Source organism: Caloenas nicobarica, chromosome 1 (genome assembly GCF_036013445.1).
Source record: "Caloenas nicobarica isolate bCalNic1 chromosome 1, bCalNic1.hap1, whole genome shotgun sequence".
In the NCBI taxonomy this organism is placed as follows: domain Eukaryota; kingdom Metazoa; phylum Chordata; class Aves; order Columbiformes; family Columbidae; genus Caloenas; species Caloenas nicobarica.
In genome coordinates this window covers 194,347,924-194,370,942 of record NC_088245.1, presented here as the reverse complement: position 1 = coordinate 194,370,942, position 23,019 = coordinate 194,347,924, and the positions used below count along the sequence as shown (strand labels likewise).

The 23,019-nt window shown below is 37.7% G+C and overlaps 1 protein-coding gene across 4 annotated transcripts in view; it reads left to right on the top strand.

Annotated features, from left to right (window-relative positions):
- Positions 1-23,019, top strand: part of NUP58 (nucleoporin 58) — a 39,855-nt gene that overhangs the window by 13,765 nt on the left and 3,071 nt on the right. For 2 of the 4 annotated variants that reach the window (XM_065647089.1, XM_065647080.1), the window contains exons 10-15: positions 6-85; positions 777-895; positions 3,760-3,842; positions 6,812-7,013; positions 12,995-13,093; positions 16,034-16,129. In XM_065647089.1, coding sequence (XP_065503161.1) covers positions 6-85; positions 777-895; positions 3,760-3,842; positions 6,812-7,013; positions 12,995-13,093; positions 16,034-16,129 — 679 coding nt within the window. The remainder of the gene's footprint in view (positions 1-5; positions 86-776; positions 896-3,759; positions 3,843-6,811; positions 7,014-12,994; positions 13,094-16,033; positions 16,130-23,019) is intronic. The other 2 variants (XM_065647105.1, XM_065647097.1) reach the window with 1 other exon arrangement.

The following is a 23,019-nucleotide window of genomic DNA, read 5'->3' as shown; positions in this document are numbered from 1 at the left end:
TTTAGGAGCTAAAGAATGCAGAAATAGCATTACGAACACAGAAAACTCCTCCTGGTCTCCAGCATGAAAATACAGCCCCAGCAGAGTGAGTTACTATTATTCAAAAAAAATAGTCAATAGTATAACTTGGAGAAGAGAAGACTCTGGGGAGACCTTATTGCAGCCTTGTGATACTTAAAAGTGGATTATAAGAAAGATGGGGACAGACTTTTTAGTAGGGCCTGTAATGAATAGGACAAGAGGTAATGGCTTTGAACTGAAAGAGGAGAAATTCAGACTCAATATAAGGAAAAAATTATTTATGATGAGGGTGGTGAAGCACTGGCAGAGGTTGCCCAGAGAGGTGGTAGATGCCCCTTATCTGGAGACATTCAAGGCCAGGCTGGACAGGGCTCTGAGCAACCTGATGTAGTTGATGATGTCCCTGCACATTGCAGGTGCGATGGACTAGGTGACCTTTAAAGGTCCCTTCCAGCTGAAACCATTTTACAATTCTGTGAACTTGATAATAGGATTTCTTTTTTTCTGCTTCTTGTAACATTTGTACTGAGTGCTTCATAGAATCACTGTTTTATTTCTACACTTAAGTGAATCTTTGTCATAGATATGAGAAATAGTCTTTACTCTCTTTCCACTGGTGGACGGATGTCAAGAATGTCATAGAAAATAACTGTTGCAATTAATTAAATGAAAATTGTCAGCTGATATAGATCAGATGAAAACAATATTGGCAAACTAGTGAAGTTTAATCATAGGTTTTTGTTGTACTCATCTAGCTACTTCAGAATCTTGGTTGAGCAGTTTGAAGTACAGCTGCAACAATACAGGCAACAAATAGAAGAACTGGAAAATCATCTTACTACTCAAGCAAATAATTCACACATAACTCCACAAGGTAAATGTTTCAATTCTAATATTTCATACATTAAAATGGAGAAATCTTGTACCTGTAAGAAAAACTTAGTAAATAATTTCCTGTTATGGTTGGCTTTTCTTGTTTAATGTACAGAAATAAGTGTTCAGATAGATTCTGAAGTTGTCCAGTGCAAAGATATGGAATTAAAGCTTAAATTCATAAAGGTTCTTGAGCTTTTTAAGATAGACCTGGTTCCTGAGGTGCAACTTGTAAACGTGGTTTGTTTTGCATAGAGATTTTGATACCGAGGTATGCAGGAGTACAAATCACAACTTCTCAGCTTCTGAAAAATAGGAAATAAAGAAGCCTAATATGTTTTGCACTCTTGTTCTGCCTGACTTGGGCACTGTTCTTGTAAAAGAACTGGAGTCTTCTGTAGATTTAACTATGGCACTTGCATAGGAGCTGAAAGTGGAAGTTTGTGACTCTTGGTGGGGCCAGGGCACATCTGAGACATTATCTTGCAAACACTTGGACTTCAGTTTTGTGCTGCCTTTTCTGACAGTGTCTGTTCAATCCATCTGAATTTTGCTTCTTTACAATTCCTAGTGAACCATAAATGTCAGAGAAGGCTCCCAACTCTTCAGTTTCTCATTGGGTCAGCTCAATCTTGCCTGGTCTATTGATGCTGTTCTGCTTCCAAACAGGGGGTTTTTTGCCTTTTTTGTTCTTGTGGTTAACATAACAGTGAGAAAATCTGTTTTCCTTTCACTTCAGTTTCTGTCTTCCTTCCTCTATCCCTTTCTACTAATATGACTTCTCTGTCCACCTGATATTTTAAGATGAGGTCTTTATAGAGCACAACTAAACCCCTTGTAGACAGGAGAATTTTTTTTTTTTTCCTCCTTGTAAACTCTGAGAAATTATGCAGTTGTTTGGGATGTAAGGTTCCTTTCAGAAGACTACTGTGTTGTCAAAAAAGGAGGCATGGGGACGAAAATGGCTTTTCTGGGAAAGATGTTCTGTAGTCTTCTATAAAACTCTGAGCTGGATGGACAATCCTGACAAAACATGGAAGGAGGAGCATTGACATCCACTATATCCGTCTCTCTCCCTTCAGCATCTAGATGTTATAAGGCTGATGTCTGACAACTTCTATCTTGCGCTGGGCTGTCTGACCAGACGAATATGGAAGTCTGCTCTGCCAGCTTCAGATCAAAATGGGAACTTTTCTTTAGTTGCGAGCCTGTTGGTATTGCCTTGATCTCTGACCGACTTTAAATTTAGCCTTGTTTGCTGCAGCATCATTTAATCTTGGGATAATCTCTCTGGTCAGAGAATATTTGGCTCTGGATAGTAGTCTTTTAGTTGGTTACCATTCCTGTGATCATAGACATTTTTATTTTTGGGGCCATTTTAGGTACAGGTGCTGCAATAACTGGTTATTTCAAGTGCATGTGGTTTTGTGCCAAATGATTCTTGAACGTCTTGCCATCACAGGATGGTACATACATTCTAGACCTCATATGTCAAAAACCGGAGAGCTGTCTAGACCTAGCTTCCAGAATGGAAGATATACTGAATCCTGAGGATCCTCTGTCTTTCTGTGTGATCATCTTGTCTGTCCACAGTATGAGAGGGATGCATTCCAGATTTTCCTCAGGTTTTTCAACAGTTTCTGAAGGTATTTCTGAAGGTAGTTTCTTTTTCTAAAGGTTCCTCGTTTGCATGGGTAAAGTTCAATCTGTTGTGCCAGCATGCTCAGACTGTCAGCAAATGATCTAGTGACCTAGTCAGCGCTATTATATATGTAGTCTTTACCATGTAGGAAAAACTTCTTTTACCATGCAGGAAACCATGACCCAGAATGTATTGAAAATTTTGAAGTGTCTAGCGTTCAGTATCACTAAATTGCCTCCAGACTCTTAGGAAACTTGTGACCAGTCCTCCTAGATACTGCTGCCTCCAAAACCCTGCAGGTTGGCATGAGATTTATTCCCCAGCTTTTCTTTTTCAGAAAGAAATGCAAGTTGTAATGGAGAAATTCCCTTATGGAAGAGACAGACCTTTTCAGTTCAAGAATCATTGCTAGACCTACACGTCTTGATAGCTACTATGTGCATGTCAGTAGGTTATATATGAACCCTTCAGAGGAAATGCAAAAGCTGATGTTTTCACAGCGAAAGATCAATTCACCACTTTTCTGAAAAGCGTTTTTTGTCAGCAGATGCCTTGTTTTGCCAAAGCCTTTGAGGTTTCCCCTTTAATCCTAAAGTTTTATGTTAATTCGATCAGTGCACTGAAAGCACCTTCATATCTGTGTGGGCAGTAGGATATCCTAAATTTAGGACTTGTGTAGTCAAGAAGCTCCCCTTTGTGTTTCTGTTTGTGATACTCTTGTGAGTACAGCTAGAATAAGAGATCCTGTGAGGCTTGTTAATTGTCTTGAAAAATTAAGTAAAGCTTCCATTCTACTGCTTGCTCTTTGGCAAAATCAACTGAATGCTTAACTGGGCTTAAAGTTAGAAAGACCGGAAGATATATACAAATGCAAGAAAATCCATTTTAACTATATTTATGTAAAAAAAAAAAAAAGGTAAAATGCTCCTGTGTAATTAGATGAAATTAGGTTATATCTTTTTTAGCTTTGCTAAATGATATAATCATAGGAATTGAATTCTCGTATTTAAAAAAAAAGTCTGAGAAAAGTGTACTTTCAATAAATTTCTCACCCAATTGCTCTCAGATTCTGTGTTTCTTACAGACATTAACTTGTTCTTATGCAATTGTTTTTGTGCTTTGTGCTGTATGGGTTTTGGCTGGGCTTCTTGCTGTGGTATAGACACTAAATCTCTTCTGGTAGTAAGGTTGCCACTCACCAATATTTTACATGCCTCTTACAGATTTGTCAATGGCTATGCAGAAAATCTATCAAACATTTGTAGCTTTAGCTGCACAACTTCAATCAATACATGAAAATGTAAAGGTATGTTGTTTTGATATGTTTCCGTGTATTTAGTGAAAGAACTACAAAGTCACTTTTTGAAAACATACCTGCAGGTTGTTTTATTTTGGGTTTGTGTTGTGTTGTGTTGTTTGGTTTTTTTTTTTTCCCTGTTAAAGTAACTGCTTTTAAAAATTTTCAAACTGTCCTGGAGAGGTGATTTGATTAAAAAAGTAACTTTTTTCATCTGAAGTCTAATTTGAATTATTTAATTAAATTGATAGCAACTGACCATAATCATGTAGGTTACAAAATGTTTTCTATTTAACTCTTTTTTCCTTTATAATTTTCGATCGATTTTTGAAATGTCTGTCTTTGAGCTCATGTTTGTGTGTTTTGCATTTTGCCCAATGACCTCTTGATCTCAAGGAAAGAGGATCTAAATCTACTCTTACTCAAATAGGTAACAGAAAAAAAGTTGATATTCATACATAAACTTTTTCAACATATCAAAGAATTTTGGGCAAAATTGTGTTCTGGCTTAATTTTTTTTCAACCTGGTTTTCATGGAAAGTCAAATAGTAAGAGAGAACCTACTGTGAAAAAATGCTAATGTACCAAAAATCCTAGTTAGGCTTGTTTTCTCCATCATGGACTCTGACTTGAATTTCCCATTCATGGTTCTGGACATATTGATAAAATGTTAATGTTCTACAGTCCATAATCTTTCTTGAGATCATCAGAACCCTTGGTTACAAAACAAACAAAAAAAACCACCTTAGAGAAGAGTGTGTTTGGGATTGTTTCTGCTAAGTGACTTCCTTAATGGGAATAGCTCTGGTAAATATTTTTCTTGTTTCCTTCTCAAAGCTTCTTCTGCACAGTATTGCTAGTTCTATAAACATCTGAAAGTTTTTACTTTTCCTGAATAAAGCGCAGGAATACCAAGGATCTTGTGTGAACTAGATTCCTTGCATTGCATTGCTTCTGTCAACATGGTAATTCACTGGTTTACCACGACCTGCAATCAGATATTTGTGCTGCTCTTAGCTAATTTGATTTTGGTACCAGATGTAGGATATATTAGCTCCTCCATAATTTTGGCAGAATTACACAAAAATGATCTCAAATGTGTCCTGGGCTCTTCTGAGCTTCAAGTCATGCAGTCGTCTTTGTGATGGTATGTTTTTGTTGTTCTTCGATATGAAGAGCTGGATTCGTATGCAAGTATAAGCAATAGTATCTTCAGTGCCTTGTCAGTGTGACTGCACAGAAAAGACTTTACTTAAGCTTAAGAAGTATCCTATTGCTTGAAACGAAGAAGTTGGTTTGAGGATTGTTGTTTCTTTTGGGGAATTTTTTTGAGATTTAATCAAGTGGATAGACATGAAGGCTGATATTTTGGAAGACAATTGTAACTAAAGCTTCAAAAATCAGAAAAACGCGTGTACTGCTTAAGTGGATTTGTCATTCTGACCATCTGGTTTAGTTTATCAGCCAGGAGATGCTGAGAGAGGAGATCAGTTAAAGTGCTGTCTCTGCCATATTTGATGGTTGTGATATGGTTTGTGAAGGCAGAGCTGTGACCACAATACATTCCTTTGTCAGAAGCTGGCTTTCTGGTTTGTACATAGGCTTTGATTGAAAGGTCTGAAGATGTAGAGAAATGTGGCCTGAAACATCTTTGCACAGGGCTATTTGCTAAATATATTTGTATCATGTATGAACATATAGATACATTTTTTAATCCAAGATGAGTGAAAAGTAAAATGCGCTTGGGCACAATTCAAGTACAGAATGGCATTAAACCATTCAGATCAGCTTTACAATGTCTCTTCATTTCTGTTGGCTCCTGTGGCAGTCATTATGACATAATATTAAATCTGAGTTTGACAAATGTCTTGTCTCTCCAAGGACAGCACTCCTGATGTGATAATGAGGTCATTCTTTCAGTGTGTTTCCTGCTGTTGCTGATTGATATAGGATTGCAGCTGTTCAAATCCTGAGTCAGAATTTTTGGACCGTTAGCCCCTCTTTTTGGAAACAAGTATATCCTTAGCCAGGAACACAAGACATGGTCTGTCTTCCATAAAATTCAATTGAATGTACTCTTCTGTGGTTTTAATAAATCTATTATGTTTAAAGAATCTCTGTTAGAGGATAGAAATAATTCCATCAGTTCTTTAATTGAAGCCATTTATTCTTTTTATGTTACCTGAGACATCCATAGTTCCCTCATCTGTGACAGATAGAAATGGCTCAGGATGAACAGGCCCAGCCAGGGGTTGCCACAGAATGTGAGCTTTTGAGGAGTGATGGGGCATAGGGAAAGGGAGGGGGGACACAACACAACAGATTAGGGCTGCTAGTTAGTGGAATTATCTATTGCATTTGTACTGCATTACATTCTTGGTGAAATGCATCAGAAACCAAGAGTGAATTCTAAAATTCTGGTATCTTCTTTGGCTTTGTGCTAAGAAAGAAATGCAAGAGTGAAAGGAAGGAGAGGAATACAGGTGAAGGTGATAGGGGAGCAAAAGCAGACTCCATGCAGAAAGGGTAGCACCGAAGAGTGCTATTTTATGTTACAAGCTAGTGATGTGGCTGTATTTTGCCTCTTAAGTGAGCTAGTACAGTGATAGTACCAGAATTGTGCTTATTTACACTAAGTTCTAAAGATTTTGATACCATTCAGTATGTTAGTCTGTTACACTTGACTGCTTAGCAGAATTTAATTAAGGAACCTGTTCTGGCTGTACCTGATGCAAAGCAGTCCTCTCCAGTTCATAGTCTGACTGGATCCTTTCAGGCTGGGGGCTTTTTTTGTTGTGTGTTATTGTTGGTTGGTTGGTTTTGTTTTGAGTGGGGTGTTGTGGTTTGGTTTTGGGGTTTTTTTGGTTTTTTGGGTTTTTTTTAAATGAATTGTTGTTTATAACTGTCTCTTCCCCTACTAAGTTAAGGTTTTATGTCAAATACACTGAACTAAAGTGGCTTTTCCCCACCCCCTGCAGATGCTCAAAGACCAATACCTTGGCTACAGGAAAACCTTTCTGGGGGATGCCATGGATGTGTTTGAGGCGAGACGAGCAGAAGCAAAGAAGTGGCAGAGTGCGCCACGTGTTACCACTGGACCGACTCCTTTCAGCAACATACCAAATGCAGCAGCCGTTGCAATGGCTGCAACACTTACTCAGCAGCAACAGCCTGCTACAGGTCTGAGTGCATTCAAGTTATAGATTATTAGTGTTACAACAATAGTAAATTTGTGTCAAATTTTCTACGAAGTCTTCCTTTGTGTTAGACTAAAAATCTGAACATTGTGATGAGCGAAGTTACTGATACATAGCCAATAGAAAAATGCAGGGTAGACTTAGCAATAATTATACAACATATACGTAATCTTGTGAATTTACTTGTATTAGTGATATTTACTGTATTGTTCTAATTTACCCCTTGGAATGTGAGTCTTCACTCTACATCTCAGAATATACATAGTATAGCCTCTTTCCAGAATTGTGTGATTATAGTAAATTATCTCAAATCAGTGAGGAGACAATATCTAAATGCATATTATCTTTTCCTTATGCTAAATTAATAATGCATTTTTATATAGCACTTTGGAACAGAAAAATGAGAAATGCTGTAGAACAGGAAGGATAGTGGAGAAAACATCACTAGAATAGGGAAGACGGATGCCCGGCTTATTATTTTATAGCCAACTCCTTTGTCAGAGTGATGGTGGAGCAGTTTTTGCTGGCAAGTCTGCTTTTGCCAGTAAATATTGGAAGGAGTGGATTAGGGGTTGTGTGTGCACATGTATAAGAGGAAGGCTAAAACGGAAATGCATGACCCACTGCTAATGAAGAATGGATACGTATGGCAAAGGAAATAATTTAAGGCATCTTAGTTGACATTGTTATACTAACCAACACTTCTTGGAGAGGGATTCCTGAGTGTAGAGAATTGAATTAATATTTAATCATTTAACAGAAGTGAGAAATTCAAGTTAACTTGAACATAGCTATATGTCTATGTCAGCAAATTATGAAAAGCATAGTTCTACCATTTATTTTCTAAAATGTCATTTATCACAGGTGTACTGAAAGTTGTATTAGCACCTTTCCTTTCTCTTGTCTCATAGCAGCAGTCATATTTTAAATGGTTTTAATTAGATACGCATGCAGCAACCACCCTAAGTTTGGCAAATTATTAGGCTGTCCTTGCCTTCTCCGTAAATGGAAAATATAATGAACTTCCAGTCCTGGCCCTTATAAACAGCAAGGAGATGGGTTTAAAAGACAAATATTTGAAAATATTTTGAACACAACAAAAAATTAAATCTATATGAAATATTTATATTCTACATTTCCATCACATACCACAGTCTTCCTGTTGCTGCTTTGTTAATCCATGGAAATTCTGTTGAAGTGACGTCTGCAAGAGACTCTAGTTTTAAACAGAAAACATGAGATAATGTCACACTTTGGGGTTTTTAATACAAATACAAGTGTGGGTTGTGCAGCCTAATGTTGCCAAAGTATTTCCCTTTCCATCTTTCTCCTCGTCTCCTGTTTTTTTTTAAATAGTCTCCATGGTCATTACAGGATTAGTTGTATATGGAAGTCATATACTTGGGATGTCACATTTAAAGTTATACCTGCATTTTCATGAATTGGGCTGAGGGATTTGAACTTTCTTTTCCTAGTCCAGATTTGAATAACTTCAGTAAATTGATGCCACTTATGGCATGACTTTGTGAATATTCTCTTAGGAGTAGGAGTGAAGGGGGGGAGGTAAAGGCAGAATTGACCTGTATCAACACACCTGAGGTAAGGTGGCTTTATACCTTCAGGTATTTTGTAGTGAAAAGAGCAAAGGGAAGTGTGTGTGGATTGGTTTGGGGTGGGCATTGTTTTGGTTGGTTGTTTTGGCAGAGTATTTCAAAAGCCAAAAATGTGCCAACTGTAAGAGTGATGCAGATGGAACAAAGCCATTAACTTATGTCAAACATGCCAACAAAAGAAGACAACAATTGGTTTACTACTTATTCAGTTGAAATATTGTTACCCTCCATGCAACTCGCTTGAGGACTTGGAGAAATAGATGTGGATTGATGTTTTGAGTGGCACTTCAGGAATACTTAAAACTTTTAGAAAATACGGTTAGATGGAACTTGAACTTATCTTCTTTTCTAGCTCAAAACCAGGATTAGTCAGGCCTGAACTATTCCACAGAGATCTTGGAATCTTAAAACACTTGCTAGAAAGGAAAATGTCACACCTTTCCTAAATTACTGATTTCAGTGCTTGACTTTTTCCCAACAACTTTTCTGAAATTTCTTAGCTTCAAGTTAAGGCTGCCACTTTTTGTCTTGGAGTGAAAAAGGAGGGGACTCTATTTTGGTTTTTCGGGAATCTTTAGATATTTAAAGAGTACTGTCTCTTAATTTCCTTTTCCTTGTTTGAGTTTTCAGATGGTCATTTGCTGCAGTAAAACTGCAAATGTTTGCATGTTTAACTTTGTGTTATTACTATGAATTTGATAAACTATCTGCTAGAAGTTAAAATCACACATATTTCTTTGCAAGATGTAGATCGTGAAGAGTGGGATAGACGAGGGATGGTAGAAGGTTATGAGAGAAAAAACTATGAAATGAGGTGTATATGAAGTAGGGAGGGGGGAGTGTCTTTGTAATACCTGATGTGATATTACTGTTTTTGAAGATAAGAATAAAACAAGACAATTAATCTGGGCTTTAAAGTTATTGAGTGAAATCTAATATATGGTACTCTAGTATTGAGGGATCAGGATGGTTAGCTTATTTAAAAAAAAAAAACGATGTTTACATGGTTAAGTCTATTTCATAAGATTAATTTAGAGTTAGTTTCTGTACTTTCTTTGAAAAAGATAAATAATTTATTTTGAATTTGTGTTCAGAAGTCAAAGGTTTAGTAGCTACATCTAACTTGTGGGATCAGGGAGCGTTTCCCCAGTTCCTGGGTGTAGATATGCACCCTCTTTATGTTCTCTCTGTATGCCAAGACGTGTCTGGCTTCTCTTGAAATAAATAAAGCTAGTGGATCCTGGCGGTATGGAAGAAAGGGAACAAAGATGTGCTTCACTCGTTTCCTGGGACAGATAATCAGGACACCAGGAGCATGGCATGCACACTGAAGCACAATTTTTGTGCAGTTTTTTGAAGCAAGAGTTATTAAAATTATGCTTAAGTCTTGTCTGCACACCACCTTTCTCCCTAGTTCAGCACTTTTGCTCTGAGCGCAGCTTCACTGGTAGCAGCGATGCTGGTTGTGCTTTTGTGCAGTAGCAGCTAGAGGTTTAACTGCTGCCTCACCTGCACCTTCCCTGAGCTATCTTGAACAGCATGGAAGTTAAAACAATGGTGGCTAGACTACCTACTGTTACCGATGGGACTAAAGTAAAAGATTTTAAACTAAATTAAAGCCTAGTGAACTAAGAGCTGTAAAGGTACCAGGCTGAAACGGATGTTTTTCTGGTAAGACTAAGTTGTCTTAAAGAAATGCTTTTCGTCAAACTCACCTTTCCTCCTCTAAAAATAAAGTACCCCCCCCTAACAACTCAGTTACTCTTTCCTTAACTGGTGAAGTGCAGAGTCAGTCAAATCATTATCCAGCTATTAGCACACTTTGTTATATTTTGACTTGGCTCGGTATGAGATTAAAGCGCTCATGGAAAAGCATACTAAAATCTTTGTAGCACTTAAAAATTTTATTGTATAATTTGATATTAACCTTAGTTAAAATTAGTCAGTGTATTACTTTGTCAGAATCAGATCGAAGCTGTGGCACTAAATTTGTTCACTGTTAGGACCAGCTGCAATTTTAAAAATTGCAGTATGTCACTTTAGGGAATCTGGCTGATCTGACTGGACTCTTTGTAGTGGGTCCCATTCATTAGACTGAAATGCTCTATGGGGCAAATGTATCAAGTTTTAAAATGTTAAAATACTTGTTAAAACGAATTTGTCATGTACCTATAATAGCCGGAAGTGCCAATTTTTGCTAATACTTTTGGCACTGAAGAATCTTTACTATTTTTTTGCTATGGAAAATTATGTTTACTTACAAGAACTAGAAATAACGATGATGCCTTCAGAATGTTATGGTACAAAACCAACAAATATTGTATGCTGTTGCTCAATGAAAAGCTTGTTAGCCTAAGGTGTAAGATCCTGTTTTATATAATGTGAGGTGTTTTATAATAATGTGTTTTACTGGCTCTAAAAAGCGTGTCGCATTTGGAAAAAAGCTTGGCCTGGAGGACTGTAGGATTTTGTTTTAATTTCTTCCACTAACAGTGCCTCCTACTGAGATAGAAACCTGTGCACTTGAGAAGGAACTGGATATGTGTTTTGGCGTTCTTTTAGTTTACTAGATGACTAAGTGACTTGTGTAAGGTTTTTTTGTTTCTTTCTAATGATAACATTTTTTTCTTGTTTTTCAAGAGCTGCTAGGTAGATGTATCAGTATTTAAACTGGATGTAAAGAAGTCTGAAATTTATGTGAAAATTTGTAATTACAAAATCTGATATACTTTTTTTTTAGTTGAAAAAATAGCTTTAGTTTCCAAACTACTCCCTGCTAAGCAGAGACTGAAAGCTAACAACTTTCGTTGCCCTTAAAATTTAGTTTAACACTATTTTGAGTATACAGATGTCATTCAGCTTGGATCACGTAAGATTTTGTGTTCCTAGCAAAAATGTTACTTTTCAATATACAGTGCCTTTCACTTGATTCAAAATAATTTCCCATTGAAATCTTCAAATACTGAAGTGATTTTAAAAGCTTGAAATATTTACATTTTAAAACACTAGGTAAATATTAGTAACAGGAAACTTTGTAGTATGAAGGAAAACATTTTGAATGAAACTAAGCCCAAATGTGATAATGGTTTCGGAAAAAGACTGAAATAATCTGAGCTTTATAGTAATATTTGACTAAATTGTCACTTTCACAGATACATTACATAAAGTGTGTTCGGAGGAGGAGAAGGCTATCTTGAAGAAAGGTGTGAATGTCTGTGGATTAAGAGTTTGGCACTGTATTTTCAATGGTTAAACTTTTTAACTAGTGCACTGAAAACTGTTTGAAAAAGACAGGAATATAAGACTGTACTGTGAAAACTGTCAAAATATTATTGATTATTTATCAGAATTAATTACTTTAAAATGTGTTAGTAATGGGCTAGGAAGTTGACTCTATTCCCCAAGGCTAAAAAAAAAAAAAAAAAACCCCAAACAAAAAAACCCAAAAAAAACCCCTGAGGCTGTAAATTTCATCTTGGCAGACTGAAAATGGGTTTTTTGACAGTCCTGCATCTTACTGTGGATATGCAGGGAAAGTCCTGTCAATTTTTTTTAATTATGGGACAAACTGACTCTGAAATTTTGAATGTATCTACTTCATTAAGGTACACAGAACTGTGCCTTTTGTAAATGTTTATTTAAACAGGTGTTTTGACTAGTTTACTTGATTGAATGGTGTTATGTAGCAGAACTTAACAGAACTCAGTTATCACTTGTGTGGAAAATAATTGAATTGTCATGTTACTGTGTAATTGACTTGCTTAAAAGTGAACAATAAATTTAATAAAATAAAGTCATTGTCTTGTTTTTTATCTTAGTGTTCTGTTTAAATTTGGATGGAATACTTGAGTAGTTTTGAAGGTTCTTATTTATTAAATTAACTTTTAGTAATATAGTTTTAGTTACATTAATGTCAGTTCTTATATTTTTAATTTGAGGGGTTTCTCTTATTCTGATCTATTAATGCAGGTGGCAAAATGTTGTTACCTATGAGTTCTCTCAAGGTCTTATTTAATGTTTTGAAGTTTAAGGCGAGACTGGCTAACTTTTAAAAGTACTAAATGATGTTATTATCATGTGTGTGGGGTGTGGTGTGTGTAGGGTTTTTTTTTTTAGCTTTTACTAATTTCACCTTATCACAATTGGTGCTTTCTTAGACTTTTACCAGGCGGATGTAGAGGCAGACAGTGATACAGTTAAGTGAGGAATTTTGATGAGGTGAAGTTTGGGATCTTAATGGGATTTGTTGAAAGCAATGATGTTCACATTATCAAATATTTGAGTAAATAAATAAAGGACCTCTTTACTGTGAAAGAGTAAGGCAAGTTTGTTCTCATTTTTTTTATACCAGGGCCACAGCCATCTCTGGGAGTTAGTTTTGGAACGCCATTCGGCTCAGGTATTGGCACTGGCTTGCAATCGAGTGGCTTAGGTTCTTCAAGCCTTGGAGGTACACTTTAACTTTTCTAATCTTTCATTGAATTATTATACCGCACATCTGAATCTCTTGCAAACCTATAACTCCACGAAGAGCATGGTCTGTTTCAGGGTGAGACCTTACACTTTGGCAGTCCATGCTTTCCAAACTTCTTCATGCCTTGCAGAAGGAGTTGCTAAGGCTAAGAAGCCATTGTAGCATAAACCCAAGATAAAGTAATCGCATAAAAGTTCTGTTCATAAAGCTAGGGAAGTACATCAGGTACATCCTTTTGTAACTACAACTTAACTTTACATATATGAAAGTTAGGCACCTGAGAGATTGGATCATGCTGTAGCTGAATTTTTTTCACCTGGATGTACAACTGTTAACTGTAGAGACCCATTTCTGCTTGGCTTATTTTTTAGCATTTTTTCTTATATTTACTAGAGTTCTGGGATCTTGCTTGCTGAAACATATTTGCTTTAGCTATCACTCTGTCCCTCAGTGCTGAGGTGGGAAGAAATCCTTCCTCAAGCTGAAAAATCAACATTTGAAAATGAGGGGAAAAATACTTATCAAAATGTTAATAGTGCTGATGGGGAATATATTCCAAGAGGACACATGACTCTGAAACAGTAGGTGGTAATAAAAAAAAAGTAAAATTCATGTAGACCTTGTCATTTAAATGTAATGAATTCTCAGTAGTAGAACAACATGTAGAATCTAAGTGATTAGTAGAATCTAATCTGTGTGTAAATTTCCTGTCTATATAGGTCAGGGGTTCCTACAGTGCAAGTCAAAGGACACTGGTGTTCTCTGCAGCTTTTGTACAAAATCTGCAAAGAAAACTGTTACATCTGCTGAGCACAAACATAATGTGTTGTGGTTTTTCCTGTTACATCCTTTCCTCTCTGCAGCCTCAGTCTGCATCCCTTCATTTTGCCTCTTTATGAGCCGAACATGGGAATCAGTTTTGTAATGTATTTAAAATAATAAAACATCACTCGGTATTGGAAAGATGTACTTGGGTCTTACATCAGTTTACCTTAAATTATCATATTGAAATGATCCTTAAATTTAACAATGTCCCTTCTCATCAGTTTTTAAGGTGTTTAGATAAAAGAAAGTCTGTACCTCTAAACAGGAAAAATTACCTGAGAATAGTGAGCTTCCAAAATGTTTTAAATGCCTTGAGGGGCAGGGGGGAGAAACCACAGTAAAATTCTTCCTTTTCAACCAAAGAGGTGGTAGACTAAAGATTGTTTGCATATGTTCACCAATCTTGCCAATGCAAATTAGAGAACATTTTCTTTTGAATCAATGGACAACTGCTTCTAGTTTTGACTTAGAGGCCTTGTATTTTTTTTTTTGCTACTTCTCTGGTTAGAGAAGGCATTTGCTTGTGTTTCATCTATTCTGCATTAATTTGCAAAATGTTTGTCTTTTGACAAATCAAGATCACTATCTGATAGAGGCAAGTGTAGAGGAATAAAGGAATATGTGCAAAATATCCTACAGGTGTGCTCTTGGAAACAAATTAGCAGAATGAATACTTAAGTTTTTTTTTTTTATCTTAGGGTTGTTGTGGTTTGGTTTTTGTTGTTGTGGTTTTGGTGGTTGGGGGGGGTTTGTGGTTTTTTTGTGTGTGTTGGTTTGGGGTGTGTTTTTTTTTTTTTCAACAGGACAATTTTTAATGTATACTCTCGAAACATCATTTTAGTTGGTGAAATTTACTCTCTTTCTGTGATAAATATTCTATGAATTTTGCCGGTGATAAACATTGAGGCTTTTGCACTTAAGTATATAAGATATGTAGCATATAGATCCTATGCTTGATTAAATATTTGCAGACACCTTGCCTGACCATTGGTAATTCATTTCAAACTAGACAGGACAAAGGAGTATATCATTTAAATAAACTATCCTACATTCAAATGATACTTGCATTATATACCCTTAAAACTCTTATTTGATTTCGAAATTGCAGAAGACTAGAGAATGCTGCTTCAGATAGTGTCTTCAGTCATTACTAGTTTTAAAATCTAAAAATTATTTCTCTAAAGGAATGGTAAAGGCTCAATTTGCAGTAAAATACAAGTATTTTTCCTGACACTTGAAACTTAAGATGGGGGCATAATTACCTCAAATGTAAATACTGCTTTTTTTTTTTTTAAAAAACCTCTTGAGACAACCAAAATCAGAGAATGTATTTTTCTTACCATTCCTTTTGTCTGACCTTTGTATCAAACTGCAACTATCAACTTCTCCTTTGAAGTAATCTCATATTAATAACCCAGTTTGAAATCTTTTAAGTATTTATATTATCAAATTATGAATATCAATTACAAAATTAACAGAATTATTTTTATTACAGCTACATATTTATGGCTGCCCTTTATATGATTTTTCCCATTAAATATTGTGAAATTAAGTTTCTGTTTAAGCTATTTTGTGGTTTCCTAGATAAAGCTGATCCCAAATAAGAAGACTGGGACACAACTCTAAAATAAGCCAAATAACTCCAAAAATTTTTTTACTCTCTTTTAAGCATGGAAGATTTTTCTTTTAGAGTTGTGGATGAAGATTGCAGCTTTCTGTTAGAAAAGTCATATCACTTGTTTTCTTAGTTTTGGCCCATTTTGTTACCATTTTCTTGCCAATTTAACAGTGATTCAATAGCAAATTTGTAAGCTGATAATTTACTTCACCTGTTTTTGTAGTTTTTCCTTTACTCAATTTTGTATTTCGAAGGAAATATTTTTCTCCAATCCTTTCCTGTTTGCAGTTTTCTTAACACAATACTACATTGAGAATAAAATAGTCTTGAGGCAATAATCTTCGGAATATTTGTTTGCCAAGTAATGCTTAGAATTATGTTTAGTTTTAGATTATTTGCCCAAAACCTATGCATCTTTAATTGCTGTGTCTGTAATATTTTTCTGTTGTATGTCTTTACTATTATTCTTCTAGGATTTGGAAGTAGCTCTGCCTTTGGAAGCAGTGCCACAGGAGCATCATCTTTTGGGTTTGGAACCACGAGTAAACCATCAGGAAGTCTAAGTGCAGGTTGGTTTGTTTCTCTTGAATTCAAGTTTATGTTAAAGCAAAAGTGTTATAAACTGCTACACTCAGTCTAAGTTACTGAAACAAATGTACTTAAAGTTGCATGTGTATATAACCATTAAAGTTACTATTTACTTTCTAAATACACATTTTCAGAGAAGTCTTTAGGCTCCGTTAAAGGTCTCCTAGGTGGACAGTATTGAGTAAGCATTAATGTATTCCATTTGATGGAATCAGATCAGATGCATCAGATTGGATCAGATGCAGTCTGAGGCACAGAAATGTAGTTACTACTTGAAGGCATACGCTATACAGTTACTGAGCTATTGAAATTAGTGTATAAATTTGTGGCAAATATACCAGTAATTTGACTTCCTGTATTTACAAGTAAAGTTTAAAATTATTTTTCAAAGACCAGAAGGTTTCCTTAAAACTGTTTATCTGCTGATTCTTTCTATTTGGATAGTAAGTTGTAGGTATTGTTTCTCTGTATATATCCATAATTCATTGTGTTAACTACTTTGAAAACATGTGGCAATTAAACTACTTGGTACTTGTTTCGCTTTGTGTTTTTAGTTTTGTTGGTGGTGAGGAAATGAAAATATGAATGTAATTGCTCCTTAACTTAAATGTCTGAAATCTCAAGTCACTTCTATAGGTTGTATCTCGATTTACTTTTTAAATAGGAGTTTATTTTGGAGGCAAATAGCTTACTATAGTCTGTCTTACAGTCTTTCCCCAATGACAGTTTGAAAGCATATCCTGTCTCCTGGGATTGACTTTTGATAGCATATTTATTTTTTAAAAGCAAAATGTTTTGGTTTGTTTTCTAACTGCTGTTATTACAAACATAGCAAGTGGCTGGTATATATTAGTAAGTGCCCAGTACATTAGCTTGGACCAGCCTTGTGTTAGTTGCTACGCATTTTCTTTTGCTTTTTTTCCTTGGTTAGTGTTGGGTTATGTTGTCAAATTAGGCCTGTAAAGTACCTTAAGCTTTGTATTATATTATAAGGTGGAAAATAGCTCACTAAACTGGCTGTGCAACTTTCATGAACGTGTAACACCCTAGTAAATTCTTGATAGAACATCTCTGATTTTGCAATATGCAGTGTCTAAGCATCAACCTTCTTTTGCTTTGTTAGTTTTTAATATTGGAAACATGTGAAAACTTACACTGTTTACGTATTTATCTTGTAGATTATTTCTCCTGGGTCTATGTTACATTACTGATAATTTATCTTTATATACATCACAGAATGTTAGGGATTGGAAGGGACCTCAAAAGATCATCTAGTCCAATCCCCCCGCCAGAGCAGGAACACCTAGATGAGGTTACACAGGAAGGTGTCCAGGCGAGTTTTGAATGTCTCCAGAGAAGGAGACTCCGCAACCTCCCTGGGCAGCCTGTTCCAGTGGTCTGTTACCCTCACTGTGAAGAAGTTTCTTCTAATATTTAAGTGGAACCTCCTGTGTTCCAATTTGTACCCATTGCCCCTTGTCCTATCATTGATTGTCACCGAGAAGAGCCTGGCTCCATCCTCCTGACACTCACCCTTTACATATTTATAAACATTAATGAGGTCACCCCTCAGTCTCTTCTTCTCCAAACTAAAGAGCCCCAGCTCCCTCAGCCTTTCCTCATAAGGGAGCTGCTCCACTCCCTTAATCATCTTCATTGCCCTGCACTGGACTCTCTCCAGCAGTTCTCTGTCCTCCTTGAACTGAGGGGCCCAGAACTGGACACAATATTCCAGGTGAGGTCTCACCAGGCAGAGTAGAGGGGAAGGAGAACCTCTCTCAACCTACTAACCATATCCCTTCTAATACACCCCAGGATGCCACTGGCCTTCCTGGCCACAAGGGCACAGTGCTGGCTCATGGTCATCCTGCTGTCCACCAGGACCCCCAGGTCCCTTTCCCCTACACTGCTCTCCAACAGGTCGTTCCCCAAGCTATACTGGAACCTGGGGTTGTTCCTGCCTAGATGCAAGACTCTACACTTGCCCTTGTTATATTTCATTAAATTTTTCCCCACCCAACTCTCCAGCCTGTCCAGGTCTCGCTGGATAGCAGCACAGCCTTCTGGTGTGTCAGCCACTCCTCCCAGTTTGGTGTCATCAGCAAACTTGCTGATAGTACACTCAATTCCCTCATCCAAGTCGTTGATGAATATATTGAATAGTACTGGTCTCAGTACTGAGCTTTGAGGCATTCCACTAGATACAGGCCTCCAACTAGGCTCTGCCCAATTGACCACAACTCTCTGGCTTCTTTCCTTCAGCCAGTTCGCAGTCCACCTCACTACCTGATTGTCCAGACCACACTTCCTCAGTTTAGCAGCAAGGATGCTGTGGGAGAGTGTCAAATGCTTTACTGAAGTCAAGGTAGACCACATCCACTGCTTTGCAATCATCTATCCACCTCGTTATGTCCTTATAAAAGGCTACAAGGTTGGTCAAGCACGACTTCCCCTTGGTGAAGCCATGTTGACTGCCCCTAATGACCCTCTTATCCTTGATGTGCCTTGAGATGGCACCAAGGATAAGGTGTTCCATCACTTTCCCAGGGATGGAGGTGAGGCTGACCGGTCTATAGTTACCTGGGTCCTCCTTATTGCCCTTTTTGAAGACTGGAGTGACATTTGCTTTTTTCCAGTCCTCAGGTACCTCTCCCATTCCCCATGACTTAGCAAAGATGATGGAGAGTGGTCCAGCAATGACTTCAGCCAGCTCCCTCAGCACCTGCGGGTGCGCCCCATCTGGACCCATGGTTTATTGCTCCCTAACCCAGTCCTCATCAACTGAGGCAGACTCCTCCATTGTCCTGCCTTCCTCTGGAGCCTCAGGGGTACGGGGCTCCTCAGGACAGCCTCTGGCAGAGTAGAGAGAGACAAAGAAGGCATTCAGTAACTCTGCCTTCTCTGTATCCTCTGTCACCAGGGCACCCACCCCATTCATCGGTGGGCCTACATTGCCTCTGGTGTTAGTTTTATCTGCCATGTATTTGAAAAAGCTCTTTCTGTTGTCCTTGACCCCTCTCACCAGGTTTAACTCTAAGGAGGCCTTAGCTTTCCTAGTTGCCTCCCTACATCCTCTGACAACAGCCTTATAATCTTCCCAAGTGGCCAGCCCCTCCTTCCATGACCTGTAAACTCTCCTCTTCCACTTGAGCTTATGCAGCAGTTCCCTGTTTAACCACGCAGGTCTCCTGGCTCCCTTCCTTGACTTCCTGCGTGTTGGGATGCACTGATCTTGAGCTTGGTAGAAGCAGTCCCTGAATGCTAACCAGCTATCCTGGGCCCCTTTACCTTCAAGCAGCCTTGCCCACGGGATTTCCCCCAGCAATTGTTTGAAAAGGCCAAAGTTGGCCCTACTGAAGTCCAGGGTTGCAATTCTGCTTGGTATTCTGTTCCTGCCACACAAGATCCTGAACTCCACCATTTCATGGTCGCTGCAACCAAGGCAGCCCTCAACCTTTACCACTTCAACCAGACCCTCCTTGTTAGTGAGGATGAGATCCAGCAGTGCTCCTCTCCTTGTTGGCTCATCCACCATTTGCATCAGGAAGTTATCGTCAATGCACTGGAGGAACCTCCTGGACTGTGGATGTCTGGCTGAGTAGTCCTTCCAGCAAACATCAGGGTAGTTAAAATCCCCCATAACAACCAGAGCCTGTGACTGTGAGGCCACTCTCAGCTGCCTGTAGAAGGCCTCATCAACTTCCTCACCCTGCTCTGGTGGCCTGTAATAGACTCCCACAACAGTGTCACCCCTGCCAGCCTGCCCCTTAATTCTTACCCACAGACTCTCAACTTGCTCCTCATCCACCCCTGGACAGTACTCAATACATAACCTTTCCCATGTATCACTGTCTGGACTGATGTCTTATAAAACCAGCCGTTATCAAAGAATCCAAAACCCTGCCTGTAGCACCAGTCTTGTAGCAAATAATTTATGGACTGAAAATAGTATTGCAGCATTTCAAACTGCTAAGTTACAAAGTACAGAATTTAGGTTTTAGTGTATTTAAAAATATAGTTAGAAAACTAGTTCTATGGATCAGTCATCCGATATTAATGAAGTATCAAACCAAAGTAAATAGCAAGTCTGTCTTAGCTATGGTGATGGTGTGCAGAGACACTTTTGCTGTATTCTTCAAACCAGGCTGTGTCATTGTGGCAGTGCCCCCAATCTCTTTAGCAGTGAGGGAGTTGAACCCAATAAAATGAAGATTGTTTTCAGTTATCTCAAAAGTCTTAGCTATAAAAAGTGGTAACCAGGAATATAAAAGATGAAATGTAATTCCTGTCATTTTGTGCTTATAAAGTGGTTATGAAAACCCTGATCTAGCCTAGGATTATGGAATAGAAACCTCCATAAAAATTTGGCAGCCCAGAAGCACATTAACTTTTATATTCAAAATCCTATGCCGTAATAGCTTCTGGATTGTTTATGATCTTTAGTTCAATTTTGTTGTGGGTGTATAAAGTGGGCTTGAGTTATGCCTCAGGCCAGCCAGGTTATAGGGCTTTTTAATTTCAATGTGTCTTGTTTCTTAGATAACATTTACAGGATTTGAAACAATATTCTGGTTTATAGTACTGTATGATAGTTGTTTCTAAATAGTTTTATTTTGAAAAAGGTAGGAAAATTGGCTGAGTATGGGATGTACCGTCGTTACTGCTTGTGTTTAGATGTGAGCGCTTAAGTATTTTCCCAAACTAATGTCTAGTAAGTGTTCCATCACCCTGTCCTTCTAGGCTGCTTAGTGCCTCAAGCCTCCTCCACATGTATTCCATCAGTTTGCTCTTATTTTAGAATGAAAATTATAGATCTCTAAATTGCTGGTCAAGTGTTTGTAAGTTATAAGCTTGTAAGTTATAAGTTTAATTGCTTTAAAAGACTTGAAAATGTTTCTAGTAGTATTACTGCTTTTTTCAAGTTTGTGTGTTTGAAGAGATAATTCTGAGTCTTCTGAAAGTACTTGAGTGTCTTCTAATAGTAAATTTGGCTTAGTCCAGGAGCAGTTTGTTGTGTCCGCTGTGCCAGTAGATGAAAAGCAGAGCAACTGCAGACTGCTCTCCATTTCTTTTGTAGACACAATTGCAAGATGGAACAAGTGGCCCAGGCTTCCCTCTGAAACACAGACAGGCACTGTGGAAAGCTGACTCTAAATCAAGTTACAATTAATTCCTATTCTTACGAATTTGATGGCAACTGAAAAGACTGAATTGGGTGGGATGTTTTAAAAAGCATCACTCCCAAAGTGATGAGAAAAGGAAAGAAAAAATTAGTGTTGAATTTATGAAGTTAAGGAGGGGCTGTACACACACACTATTTTAGCGAAAACTGAGATGCTCCATATGCTTTGAAGAGCTGAGTTGAGAATTTGTTTTGAAGACTTATTTTTATTGAAGAATAGCAGTCTCAGTACATGGAATAAGACACAATCAAGTAGGATCGTGGGTGGACATACTAATATGGCTGAAAAATGGACCTGAATATAATCCATGTGTAACTATGTGCAGCTTTTAGATACACAGGCTATAGCACATCAGTCAAAGTTGTGCTGGAAATCCTCTTTGATTTAGAGCACTACTGTGGTGTGAGGGTTGGGGGTGGGAATAGATTGCCTTTGAGATTTGCTGAGCTGCTGCGTATCCCTGTAGCGTTAAAATAACTCAAGTACTGGTAGAGGAGGTGTATATCTCACGTTTGGCTCACCTCTCTAAAGGGCTGACTGAAGCAGAGGTGCAAAAGCCCAATGAATAAACTGTATTCTGAGGTCCTTTGGGGACATGCTAAATCTATGCCCTTGAAGGGCAGGTTGTCATTTACTGCCTGAAGATAATTGTTTACACCTAAGTAATAGTGATTTCAACAAAGAAATCATTGATCGCACTGTAGCTATGGTTCAAGACTTTGTGACTCCTCCATCTAGAACTGAGCTATTCCAGTACTGATCTCTTTCTTTGCAAGCAGAATAAGACTGAATGTATACTTTATTCAAGAATTTTTCCTGAAGTGTTTTGATTTGAGTATTCTGCTTTAGAGTTTGCTTTAAGAAAAGAACTTCATACCATGGCCTTGTTATGCTGCCACGATATCACAAAGCCATTTAGATGAATTTCACTTCTGCCTTTCTATGCTTTTGTGCCTGCTCTAAATGACACTTCTAATATAATAACTATTATATTCCAGGCTATATCTAAATTAACAGGCGTGTTCTCAATCTTCTTACCACACAGTTTATGCATCTTTCTTATTCTAACATTACTCAAGTAAAGCTTACACTGCCTTCCCTGCATGCTTCAAAATAATCCCTGCATCTAGAGGCAGCCAGGTAGAGGTAGTTCATGAACACTGTCCTCTTGCCTAATCAACTCATGACACTATAGATCACATACAGTTTTATCATGAATGGCATTCATGATGTTTTCTGTAGGAGGCAATGTTTACCTGTTATCTCAGATACATACTTGAAGTCAAAAGGTAACTTAGCAAGAACAGTTTTGGTTATTAATTTTTTTTTTTCCATTCATGAGACTCCCTGATGAAGATCAAGTTTATTCTTCTAAAAATCTTACTTGGGATTCAGAGCTAGCAGGGAAATGGAGGAATAGTTGCATCTACTCCACCCCTTACATCCTAGGATGACAAATTAGTCCACAAAACTTGAAGGACTGCAGTTACTGGAATGTAGATAATGGGGGTTTTTCCTGACCAGGTGATGTGCTGTATAACCCAGGTCCAGACATTACAGGAGGAAGAGTTTCATGTTATGTTTTGAACTAGTTCTTCATCCAAAGCATCAATAACAAGTGAGAGAACAGAAGACATCAGGCTTGTGAGAGCCACTTTGGGATTTTGCTGAGGCAACCAGTTGGCTTG